Source organism: Lactuca serriola, chromosome 2, assembly GCF_051521515.1.
Source record: "Lactuca serriola cultivar US96UC23 chromosome 2, Lser_US96UC23_V15, whole genome shotgun sequence".
NCBI classification, from domain to species: domain Eukaryota; kingdom Viridiplantae; phylum Streptophyta; class Magnoliopsida; order Asterales; family Asteraceae; genus Lactuca; species Lactuca serriola.
This window is the reverse complement of record NC_136409.1, coordinates 32570856-32584393: the sequence shown is the minus strand read 5'-3', so window position 1 is coordinate 32584393 and position 13538 is coordinate 32570856. Positions and strand designations below refer to the sequence as shown.

Genomic DNA, 13538 nt, shown 5'->3' with positions numbered 1-13538 from the left:
CCTCAACGTACATCACTACTACCTATTTAAACTTGAAAAAATGCTAAAAAATTACAACTAACCCAATAAACTTAAGACCCGGACTCATCAGCCCACATGGCTTTGAATTATTCGATACAAAAAAAAAACGTGACATAAAAACAATTTCTGAATTACTCCATCAAAATATATGTTTTTATCATCTAAGCTAGTGTTTAACCAATATCAATATATTCACATTAAACTCTTCACTAAACAATAAACTAATATATCTCTCATTAGACTTGAGTCAACTAAAATTAAATCAAGGAAATGGAAACATATTCCTTGAATAGCAATAACGCAAGACATTATTTCGATGCTTTTTGGAAAGAGTAATAGAAACAAACCATAAAGAACAACCAACTGAATTTGAAAATGATCCAACATGTCCAAATGTTAAAACATACCCTGCCAACAAGAGAGGGCGTAGATGTATGCATTAAAAATTGATAGTTGACACAGGAAACTAATCAAGAAACATAGAATCATGCAGAGTAGATATAACAAAAATTGAAGAAGTAGATCTGATGTGTTTCCTTTTGACCATCCACCATCCCACTGATATGAAGCATCTTCAAAATGGAAATTGAGAGATGTTATAAGACTATCATTTAGAGGAAACGAATTTTCAAAGTTTTTAGGCTTAGATGCAAATGGATCGTACAAAATAAAATGATCAATATAGACATGAAAAAGGAATTCATTGTGTAATGTGAATCCATATGGATATATATTAATAGCACTAACATCAAACTGGAAAAATGCATGACGTTTGACAAATGATTCATCCATCCCATAATCATCCATCACCCACACCTCACAATCATCACCATCTCTAACCCTTGACATCACACAAAGCGTTCCCATTAAAACTCTTAATACATTCCAGCAGTGCCGATGGTATTGTTGTATAGAAATCTAGAACAGGTATCTCACTAAATGTCTCTGCACCCAAATCAAATGCCACTATCATTTCTTGCTTCCACCTCAAATAAGTATAATAGAGCCAATGAAATCGGCCGTCACGGCCATTTACGCAAACTTCGATTGTACACATAATTGGTCTCATGTGCAACGGAAATCTTTGAGTAATTAAGTCTTAGGAACTTTTTCTCATGCTATAGACCACAACTTGTGGCGGCTTGTAAGCTTAACAACTTTGTAATCATCAATTTTGGGATCATACCCAAACCGAAAATTGGTTTTTGTCTGAGAATCACTCGAGGGCAAAGGACATGGCAGGAGAATTAACACCACCGATAAAGAAGGGTTCCAAACATAAATTGCATAATCACCAAATGGCAAAGAACGTGGTCCATAATTAAAACATATTTTAGCCATTCGTCGATCCAATGACATTTCCATAACTAATTTCAGTTTTGGGATTAACCGGGAGTTTGATGAAATTACTCGGTTTGAGTTTGAGATCAGGAGAACGAGAGTCTAACACCTACGGGTCATAAATGGATCAAGTAAAGGCCTTGGACTTCAAGGGAATAGGGTTTAGACCCTATTGGATGTGGATAATATTGGTTATGTGATACAAGCTCTTAGTTTATGTTTTGGAGTCAAAGGGGTAAAATGGGAAAAGTGATGTTTCCAACTTCTTTCATGAATTAAGAATTTTATTTCGATATGTTTTAATTCAAAAGCAATTAGATAGAATTGTGGGGCTCTTCAATACCTTTTCGTGCATATAAAGAATGCCGAAAACGGAGTTGAAACAAAGAAGTTATGGTTGTTTGAAGTTGAAGTGGAATTAGGAACTTTTGAATTACGTAGGGCGTAACACAGGTTTAATGAACTATGCAGGGCTTAATTTATGTTATGCCAAGCATAAACTGGGCAGATCAAAACCTTAAATCTTCAATTTTGAGTCGTATTTAAGGGCTCTAACGTATGGGAAACCCTCTCATTACCAGACTCTATCACCTAAGATCATTCCTTGAGAAACCCTAACCTCCTCTTACTTGTTTTTTAGCCTTGGCATCATTTATGACTTATTTCTCCATTGGAAGGTTGAATCTTGAAGAGCAAGGTGGTGGCAAAGTGTATAGAAGAAGAGTTAAAGTATAGATCCAGCAAGAGTACATCATTCATGGACTGTTGTGAGTAAAAAACGTCTAACTTGCTCATTGGTTTCATAAATCTAGTTATTTGTCATATTTGCCACTTTTTTGTCATTTTAGTGCAATAAGTTTAGATCTTGATAGTTTGTGACCTTGTTATGGATAAAGTTGGAAACTTTATCCATCTAAACATCATATTCATTAAAATCCGAAGGTTGGAGATGTGGACTTAATGGATTAAGTCGAGAAAGATGCATTTTTGGTCATTTTAAGACTTAAAGACTAGATCTTGTTTATCTATTATGGGGATATTAGGATCGAGATTTGAGCTTGGAGTGAAATGTGTTAATGTATTAAGTGCTTAAAATGAAGTTTGGCAAAGGACATCGTACACAGGGCGTAATTTGGGCTACGCCCAACGTAGCCTGATTCTTGCCTGTTCTATGAATAGGACTCTACGCCCTGCATAAAGTGACGTACATCGCACGTAAGTCAATGAAAGGTTGATCGTTGACTTTTTGACCAATTTAAATTTTGGTCAACTATGATGGGTTGATGATTTAGAGGGGCAAAATGGTCTTTTGCCCATGTAAGGATTTATCTTAGTATTTGGACTTGCTGAGTTGGGCTACCAAAACCTAGAGCAAAGTGCTCTTTTTCCCTTCTCTTTGTCTTATAATTTGATGCATGAGTTAAAGGCTTATAAGTTGTTTCTCCTTAAGACTTATTCGGTATGTCTTGAGGCTTAAGAACTACTCATATACAAGTGAAGACTAATATATTTTAATGGTTTACTTTTGTTTGGTGGATACCTCTAGTGAACTTCTACTTTTGAGTTTCTTGTCTTCTTTCCCTTGTTTACAAAATGATTATTGATGGATGAAATGGTTTTCAGTTTATTCAAATCTTAAAATGCTTTCATTGTTAATCACATAGTCTTAACACTATAATTAGCCCATTTTTGAAGAAAACCCAACATATACCAAGTCAAACGTTGTAATGGTCGCCTAAAAGTCAGCCGAAATAATTAGGGAGACACACATTGAATATAGAAACCTTTATGCTAAAGAGTTTCTTAAGCGGCGCCATAGAGAATTGTTAAAGATCGTTCGAAATGGTACCTCCAACGTATACTTAATTGACTTTAATATTTTATATTGTTTAAATTCACTTCCTATTAACTTTAATTACTTTATGTAAAATTGGTTGTGGGAAATATGAGAAGGGAAAGATAACTATTTCATGTGATTTGGGAAAGAGAAGAGGAGAAAAAAACTAATGTGCAACTGACGTTATGGAAAATTAATGTAATTTGTCGCTGGGTTGTCGCATATTTTTATGTATTGACGAATTCATAATCCTTCACTAATTCTTTATATAAATAAGCATCACAACTATCAATTTTAAGGGTTGCAAATAAAACTCAATGAGAATACACAAACTTAAGCATTATATCATTAAAAAAAAATCTCTTATCCCTAATTTGTGATGAAATAAAAGGTATATCGAATGTAAAAGCAACCAAATTTTCTAAGATCTTCATTTTACACAACCAAAGAATGTTTACTTATTCAAAATCACAAAATTCAAATATGTTGTGTATAAGCAATAAAAAGAGCTTGCAACCTTATATTTGTTGCAATTTTTCACATATATATTTGTCCTCGAAAAGTATGTTTCGGTTGCTAGTTCAATCACAAAAAAGTAATAACTTGTTAGTTAATACAAGCAATTTATGCTTAATTGTCTTTTAATCTTTGGTCTCGAGTTCAAAACTCTATATACAATACTAAAACATAACAAAAAAAAATAATATATTTGCAATAAAGCTTAGTGTCTTTTAATCTTTGGTCTTGACCTCAAATTTTGTCACACTCAATTGACTCATTCAACGAGATAACTAAACAAGCTTTCAAATAAGTCAGTAGAAACATCAATGTTGCAAAAGCTCAAATTATATAGTAATAATCAAGTAATGAAGTAATATTATGTTTCTGATTAAAAGTTTCTCAAGAAACATACTACAAAAAAGTTAGTTTTTTTATAATATCCGAAAAAAGTTCCACCATATACAACTATGTTAAGTATATATTTTTTTTCGTAGTTTCTAGTGATGGAGATTTTGTTTCAGGAGTCGCATAAGTGAAATGCTTCCTTGTGTTCGTTTTTCTACATCTTTTTCCACTCCTCTTTTTCCATGCTACATACACATTATTGAGTTATTGTTTTTTTAAGAATTTAAATAAAAATAAATAAAAAAAGAAAAAAGTAATGTTAACCTTTGTCATCTCGGTGGCATCTACAGAGTCCAATATGTTTATGTTCCTTAGCATCACAGAGGAAACAGGTCTAAGCCTCCTATTAAATTAAGAAAAAAAAATCAGGCGTATGTTGGTTTCAAGATATGGCTAAATGCATACCTTTTCGATTAATTTTTAGGGAAAACCCTAAAAAAATCCTTATATTTTGGCCTTATAATCAATTTAGTCCATATATTATTTATTTTAATTTAATTAAGTCCAAAAACTCACAATTGTATTCATTTTGACCATTTTACTTGTTTAACAGTTCATCACATTTTCAGAATTTACACTTTTTGTCTGGATTTTAAATTTTATTACAAATTTGGTCCAAAATTTACACTTTTGACCTAGATTTCAAATATTTGTTATGATCTCATCCTAAATTTAGGTTTTCTACATCTTTTTTTTCAAAATTTTGTTTCAAATATGTTTCTTTTGCTGTATAAATTCATATTTATAAAAAAAAAAAACATATTTTCACATAAAAAACCTTTTCCTTTCTGTATAGGTATTTTAAAAACATTTTTGTATGCAAAAATGTTTTTAAAAAAAGTTTTTTATATAGGTATTCTGCATACAAAATGTTTTTTTATATGAACATATGTTTTTTTGTATAAATATGATTTTACACAGCCAAAAAACATATTTGAAACAAAATTTTGAAAAAAAAAATGTAAAAATAAAAATAAAAAACACTAAATTTAAGATGAATCCGTAACAAAATTTTGGAATCTAGGCCAAAAGTGTAAATTATTTATCAAAAATGTAATAAAATTTAAATTCTGGTTCAAAAGTGTTAATAATGAAAGTAAAATGACATGTTGACCTGGTAAAATGGTCAAAATGAATACAATTGTCTTTTTTTGGAACTTAATTGAATAAAAAATATATATACAAGGACTAAATCAATTATAAGATCTTTTAACATAAGGACTTTTATGGAGTTTTCCCTAATTTTTAGGGAAATTGTCAGAAAAGTCTCAATATTTTCGGAAAAGTTTCACTTTAGTCCCAAGTTTTTGTTTTTTGACCAGAAAAGTCCCGATTATTTGATTTTACACGATAATGTCATTTCTTGTAAAACAAAAAAGTGACTTTTTTATTAATTTGAGTCAAAATGAAATAATCGGGACTTTTCTGTTCAAAAAATAAAATTTGGGACTAAAGTGAAACTTTTTCGAAAATATCAGGACTTTTCTGACAATTTCCCTAATTTTTATTAAGACTTTACCTTTTCGGTTTCACAGCACTTGATGATTTGCATGGTTGAATATTTGAAGCCTCTTGCAACTTACTCTCATTTACATCTTCACAACACACAATGTCCTACAACCAGTAAAATTCACAAGATTATATGCAAAAAAAAAAATAGTCAAACAGATTTTATGCAAAATATTTCCAAATACTTCTTCCTTAATTATGTGTATGTTTATCTGTAATTATGGGTATATAAATTTACCAATTGTTGGTTTTTCATATCATGGATCGAAGAAAATCTTGAAAATGTTTTCCATGCACATTAAGCAGACCCAAATTAATGACTGTTACACACCAAAAACATTATTAATTTAATTTCCAGTTTCTTTAATTTTAGCTTCAAGTTAAAATCACACATTTCTGCTTAATAATGTGCATGGAAAAAATTAATACAAATAAAATAAAAAAACAAACCTGTTTTTCTTCTTCTTTTTGTTTTTCTTTTTCCTCCTGTTTAGATTGGTCTTCCTTTAAAGGGGAAGAAGACACTTCATCTCCATGTACAAAAAAAAACATCACAATTCACAACATGTTAATAGGTTATAACATAAAGAAATTAAAGTAAAATGATATCAAAATTAAATCATAGAATTCTAACCTGTTATTTCTCCATTGGTCTCTTTTTCTTCATTTTCTTTGAATTCTTGTTTATCAAGGGAAAGATTTGTATCGGAGACATCAAATTTCTGATCGATGTAATGAAAAAAAATCTTAATTTAATTTGTTATGTGCAACTTTTTAATAAATATAAATATACAATGCTCTTTTATATCAATTTTATTTAAAGTAATGAAACCAGAATAATAGTATATATAAAATATACCTCTTTTTGTTCCTGTTTTGGATGGTTTTCCTTCAAAGGAGAAGAAGAAACTTCATCTTCAAGTACACAAGAGAATGCTGACTCAGCGCCAGCTGGCACTGAAGTATCACAACCTGTGATTCAGGGAAAGTTTACAGTCAAGGGTTTTTGCCACGTCAGCTTTCCAATAACTTTTTTATTTAACAAAAACTATTGTTTTTTAATTACAATTTTATCCTTATCTTTCTCATATGTTACATAAAGTTAAAAGTCTCCTGATATAAGTTATCATTTTTAAGTATACATAGTATTTTTGGAATATTGAATTAGTTGATATTAATATTTAAAAAGATCAAAATATTTTGAAGTATACATAGTACTTTCTATTAAACTATAATCATTTTTATTTTGTATACTTAATTAACTATATTAACTAAGTAACTAACCAAAAAAATAATATAGATTTCGTATCGATATATATATATATATATATATATATCTAGAGGTTGTAAAATGAAATGTTTTTAAAATTTAGGGATCAAATTTTTCAAAACAGATCTTTTTATATGTACATAAAAATAAATAGAAATTTAAAAAAAAAAAAAAAAAAAAAAAAAGAATCTTAGATATGTAACCTGCTATTTCTCCATTAGCTTCTCTTTCCTCAACTTCCTTGAACTCTTGTTCATCAAGAACAATATTTGTATTTTTGACATCAATTTTCTGATAAATAAAAAAAAAAGCAAGTTTCTCAATTTGATCAAAATATCCAATTATAATGAATTAACTATAATTCTTTTATTCAATAACAAAATTATATTAATTAATTAAATATACCTCGTTGCATTGATCTTCAAATGTTTCAGGAACAATGGATACTGATATAACTTCAACAGCGTTTATTCCCTGATTAAACATAAAATTGATTTCAATTCATGGAAAGCATAATAAAACAAGACAAATTTTCGTAATTGGTCCCTGTAGTTTGCAAAATATTGCACTTTGAGGACAACTATGTACAACTTCACACCAAGTCACCACTAGTCCCTATGGTTTCGAAAATTGCATGAATGATCCTTCTGAAATTAACTTTTAACTTTTGACTAATTTATAGATATACAAAATTTCAAAGTTTCAAAATTGATCCTTGAGGTATACACAATTTTCAGATTTGGTCTAAGGGCATTTTGGTCATTTAGAAAAAATTAACTGGTCAAGTTAACGCTAGAAGGACCATTCGTGTAATTTTCAAAACCATAGGGACCAGTGGCATAACATTTTGGTCCTTGAGGTATACATAATTTTCAGATTTGGTCCAAGGGCATTTTGGTCATTTAGAAAAAACTAACTAATCAAAAGTTAAAGTTAACGCTAGAAGGACCATTCATGCAATTTTCAAAACCATAGGGACCAGTGGCATAACGTTTTGGTCCTTGAGGTATATACAATTTTCAGATTTGGTCCAAGGGCATTTTGGTCATTTAGAAAAAAACTAACTAGTCGAAAGTTAAAGTTTACGCTAGAAGGACCATCCATGCAATTTTCAAAACCATAGGGACCAGTGGCGTAACGTTTTTCATAGTTGTCCTCAAAGTGCAATATTTTGCAAACCACAGGGACCAATTATGAAATTTTATCATAAAACTACTAAAAAAACCCAAAAAATAAAGACTAAAAAGTAAATGTTTCCATTAGGAAACTACAAATTACCAAACTAACCTCATTTTGTTCCTGTTTTAGTTGCTCTAAAGGGGAAGATAAAACTTCATCTTCATCTACACAAGTCAGCTCTGAGTCTGACTCAGTGCCAGCTGGCAATAAATTATCAAATGTTTCGGGACAGCTGGCAGCTGATGTGACTTCAACAGAGGTTATTCCCTGATCAAACATTAAAAAAAATCAAAATAGAGAGGATAATAATAATTAATAATAATAGCATTATAAAATATAAAAACTAACCTCTTCTTTTTCATGTTCTTGTGTTATAAGTAACTCTGAATTGTGAACAGTTGACTCTAAATTATCACAACCTATTTCAGTGCTGAAATCTTTGTCTTTGAGTTCCTTTAAATCTTCTTTATCAAACACAACGTATTCATAGGGGGCAATATCGTCTTTCTAATCAACATAATAGTAAACTCATCAGTTTTGGAAGTCAAATTATAAACTTTATATAGTATTTAAACCACATGTATAACAAACAACATACCTCCTTACTCGGTTCTTGAAAACTTTCATCACTTATGGATGTTGAAACATCTTCAACAGAACTTGTACCCTGATAATTACCAAAATAACCCTCATCTTACAAAAACATACAAAGGAAAAGTAGATAACTAATAGAAAAGCATTAAATACATTAAAACAATTATGTGGTTGCATGTCAAGGAAACTAAAGGGTTGTTCTTTTTTTCTTAAAGGACTAAATGTGTAAACCACTTAAATATGAACACACTAATCTTTTACCTAATTACCTATTTACCCTTCTTTTTTCTTTGCAACTAACTCCCCTCACATTAAAAATGACAAAACTATGATAACCGATTTTTTTTAATGTAAGGGTAAAATGGTCATTTAGTCGCATTCATACAGTTTTTTCAGACACACTCACCCATACATGACATAATGAGAGAGAGAGAGAGAGAATTCTAAATGAAAGCATACTATATATTTTCAACTTTCATTAAAGGAAGAAAAAAATATGTTATTTTGCAAGTAACATACCTCATGAACATGTGAGCAGTTTGCTGACGTGGCTTTTGACTCATTCTCTTCAACCACAAGAACATCTGTTATTGTTTCTTTTTCATATTTAATGAGATTCAATTCAGTCTCCAATGCATTAATCCTTTCTTTTTCAACACTCAGACTATGTCTTAAGGAGTTAACTTCATATTCACTAGCCTGTAAAATGTAAATGACATCAATAATTTGGAATTTTACAAAATTTGAGTAAAAAATTTGATAACAGACATTATATTTTGTGTTTTTTCCAGATTAAATCTCAAATTATGTTTTTACTAAAAAAGACATTGTGATTTTTCATTTTTTTTCCAATTTAACCCTTTAAGTCGTTTTTTTCCAAAAAGATTGTAAAATGTGAGGGTTTTTTCGAGAAAAACTAAAAAAAACTTGAGGGTTTATTTGGAAGCATTTAGAAGGTTGAGGGGGTTTTTTCGGAAAAAAATACAAAGTTGAGGGTTTTTTTAAATTAAACATCAACTTTATGAAATTAACTCTTGTATTTTTTTCCGGATTAAACCTCAACTTTAAATTTTTTTTACAAGACCTTGAATTTTTTTTCCAAAAAAACCTTCAACTGTGTCTTTTTTTCCAAAAAAAACCCTCAACTTTCTAATTGTTTCCGGAAAAACCATCAACTTTTTTATTTTTTTCCGAAAAAAACCCCTAAAAAAATGCAAGGTCTTTTTCAAGAAAAAAATAAAGTTGAGATTTAATCCGGAAAAAACACAAAACATAAGGTCTTTTATGAGATTAACCCTAATTTTAGAATATTACAATAATTGAGTAAAAAAGACAATAAAAAGGTACTAAATTTCTCACTTCAAACTTACCTCTAGTTTGTTCTTATACTCTTTAAGAACATTCCACAAAGCTCTAGAGAAATTTAGAAGAATATGATTTTCTCTAGATGTCTTTACAGAATCTTTAGTATTTGTTTCATGAGATTTGTTCTTGTTTATTACTTCTGTATTGATGTTGTTGCATGGAGTCTCAACTGATGAATCTTTAATTTCATCAACCTCTTTGACTTTTTCCGGAGTCAACTCTGTCCAAAACAAGTAAAACAGTCTTTAAAACTGTAAAGAATTATGCTCAAAGCCCTAAAAGAAATAAAAATAATAATAATAAAAGATAGTTTTTGTTTAACCTTCTTTGAGAATCTGATGAAGAATATCACCCTTCAACTCATTATCCTGAAAGATTAAAGTAAACAATACAAAAGTCATATGCATATACTTATATATGTATACTAGACTAATCAAAGATTTGTAAAAATTTATTAATTTACAAAGATAGAAGTTTTGTTTGTAAGTTTATAATGATTAGTTAAAATTAATTGATACATACATTGTTATGAATACCGATCTATGTTCTGTATGTGTAGATATTTGATAAAATCATGATTTTGTATAACGCAATATAAATTTGAACAAAATGAAAAAAAGAACACAAAATGATATTGTCATCTGATGAGGGATGTAGGCATTTCAAAATTTGAATCGATTTCCAAAATTAAGATGATAAAATTAAAGGAATTTTGTGTGTTCCTGATTTATTGCTAAATCATAGGATTTATTTTAACAAGGGTGAAGGGTAAAATGGTAATTTAACTTTCATAGAGGAAGACTGGATTTGGAGGAGATGCCATGTGGCAAAATTTGATTCTTTTATTAGAATAGAAGAAGAGGATGTTGAAAGAATAAAGATTAGAGTAAGAAAAATACCATAAAAACTTCATTAGGATTGAACTTCATTCTTTTAGATTGTTCTATTTTTGGCAATGTTTGAGTCCTTTTCTTGTTGCCAAATGCATTGGTAGGCTGTTCTTCAATATTCTCAAACCTAAAACAAAAAAACCATAAATTAAATATCTTTAAGTGCTCAAAAATGATAAATATACACAAAATATTTTACAATTTTGTCATACTTGATATTCATAAAAGGTGAAGCTTGTCTCAACATATAGGATGTATCTTGATAATCTTCTTCTCCTGATTTAGCAGTTAAAATCTACACAAAATGGTCAAATAGTCAACAGATTATAACCAAAAAATGTTACAAAAACATAAATTTGACATAAAAAGTTGTATATACCAATGACATTCTCTTCTTTCCTTCCAAGAAATCACGCAAGTATTTAGTCAACTGTTAACAATGAAGGAGAATGTTTGTGTTATAAGTTATAAACTCAATACAAAGAATTGAATTGAAGCTGTAAAAACATATAAAAAACATGTGCTTAAACATTAAAGCAATACCATTGAATTTTGAAAGTGCTTGTGAAAAGGCTTCTTTGGGTTCTTCTGATGCTCTAATAATGACTGAAAAGAAAGGGTTCTTAATTTTAAACAAACTAAAAAATTAATGTTATCATTTTATAAGTTATAAGTTGTGAAACTTATAATACTTACCCTTAAACATAATCCAAAAACCATAGATGTGTTGTTGATGAAATTACTCTCAAGTAATCTAGCTCCCTGTCAAAAACATTAAAAAAAAAAATATGAAATTCTAGTAAAAATTGATATAACAATAACAATAAATTCAATAATAACTGATGAAGAATAGTTATTCACCTGATTTCCAGTTCTTTTTTCTCTTTCAGCTCCAGCAAGGTCAACAATGGTCAATATAGCAGTGGAGGGTTGAACACCAGTATGAAAATATGAGTGAAAATCAATGTTCTCATGGTCACTACGAATGTTTATAATGCATTGTGATCGACTGAAAGTATAAAAAAAATATGTGTTAAAAACAAATTTTATACAAGAAACTAAAGAAGATTTAAACAAGTGATCTTTTAGTGCATATACCTTGACTGGATATTGGAATTTGTCATAGCAGTAGAACGCTTTGACATTCCAATTGCAATTAGAGATTCAGCTTGCTGAACATCATGGATGATTGTCTGTGTATATGGAACAAAGTCAAAATCCCTAGTTTATTCAAGATAACTTGAAGAAAAATGCAGGAAATGATAAGGTGATATCTATATATGGAAGATGGAAAGTAACAGAACCTCTTTCAGGCCTTTGATATTCGATTGTTGCATGAATAAATCACCTCCTTCTTGTGATAAATCCATTATCTTTTCACCTTTTCCTCGCTCTGAATATATCTCAAACATTGACAGATAGAAAGTCCTGCAGTAATGTAAATATGTAACATGATAAGTTTTTGAAATTATGACAGGAAGATGAAGAGAAAGCATATGTAATCCATAAAATTATCAATAAGAATTGAACATAATGACCTTGAACATTTAGATTCATTGCTCTCCTTCTCTGAAAAGATCTGTCGAAGGGCAAGAGGAACCATACCAGGCTCTCTGGTAGTTCCGAAGACAGTGTGGGTTTTACCAGATCCACTTGGCCCCATTGCTGCTATCATGCCGCTTTTCCCCTTCAAAAAGTCCTCCACCAGTGGATTCACCATTTTCTCGTAGACTTCACTCTGCCAAAATCAAACAATTAACCCTAATCAGCAATCAATCCTCTACATTTTCACGTCATTTATTGGTCACAACAATAGAGGAAAACCTGAGAGGATTCAGCACAGAAGACATGTGAAAACCCTTCATAGACTTCAGACTTTGTCCGTCGAGCATCTGCCAAGCTTTGTGGAGGACAAAGCGTGACAGAATGTAAATCGTTCACTTTCAAACATATCTCATTCGTCTTCTTCCCCACAACTTTAGCCGTTTTCGTAGCATCTTTTTTCTTGTTAGGGTTTTGAGGCCAAACATTCTTATGAGCTGCATTCTTCACTGATACTCCAACCTTCGGTTGCGTTACAATCGGTTTTATTCGAAGAAATACTTTAAGTTTCTCAGAAGATGGTGACTCTTTAGGAGACGGAGGCTCTGGAATCTCCTGTTTTTCAGGAATGTCGATGGAAAGGATGTCTTGAATCGGAAAAGAACGTATAGCTGAAGAGGTTCTAGATGATGGAGGCGCTGAGACGGGGACAACGGTGGCAGGAGTGGGTCTGGCTCGCCGGGGAGGGTTTCTCCGGACGGTGACTGTTTTGGGGCACGGCTGCGGACTCTTCATCTCCATTTTGCTGCCGTTTCTCGGTGATCGGCGGAAAGCTTCAAATAATAATAACCGGGAAATGTCAAATGTTAGCGTTTTGAAAATTTGATTCAAAGAACACGAAGTATTTGTAATTGGGTCCGGTTTGATATCCGGGTTTTTGGCCCATATCACAGAACCCAAATCGGTTCTTTCAAAGCCCAATCATTATGGATCTTCTTTCAAAGAAGTCCAGCATGATCGAGTTCCAGATATATAAATGAATTGCGAACTTAATTATTGTTTATGGATCAACTTATTGTGTTGT

General features: G+C 30.7%; 1 protein-coding gene across 3 annotated transcripts; it reads right to left on the bottom strand.

Moving 5' to 3' along the window:
- Positions 1–4066: 4066 nt before the first annotated feature.
- Positions 4067–13313, bottom strand: LOC145086118 (ATP binding microtubule motor family protein). 3 transcript variants are annotated; one of them, XM_079023851.1, is made up of 24 exons: positions 12737–13313; positions 12451–12650; positions 12217–12340; positions 12011–12105; positions 11774–11921; positions 11609–11674; positions 11456–11518; positions 11292–11342; positions 11125–11207; positions 10922–11039; positions 10345–10390; positions 10028–10242; positions 9177–9356; positions 8662–8730; positions 8412–8570; positions 8172–8330; positions 7290–7358; positions 7088–7175; positions 6474–6586; positions 6249–6336; positions 6065–6144; positions 5625–5719; positions 4370–4448; positions 4067–4290 (listed from the first exon to the last, which is right to left on the bottom strand). In XM_079023851.1, exons 1-24 carry the CDS (start codon positions 13253–13255, stop codon positions 4198–4200), a joined length of 3000 nt encoding a protein of 999 aa, XP_078879977.1. In that variant the 5' UTR covers positions 13256–13313; the 3' UTR covers positions 4067–4197. The 3 variants fall into 3 exon arrangements, with proteins under 3 accessions (XP_078879977.1, XP_078879976.1, XP_078879978.1); XM_079023850.1 differs by having other exon boundaries at positions 4067–4279; XM_079023852.1 differs by lacking the exons at positions 4067–4290; positions 4370–4448 and adding an exon at positions 5853–5934.
- Between the last annotated feature and the right edge of the window lie 225 nt (positions 13314–13538).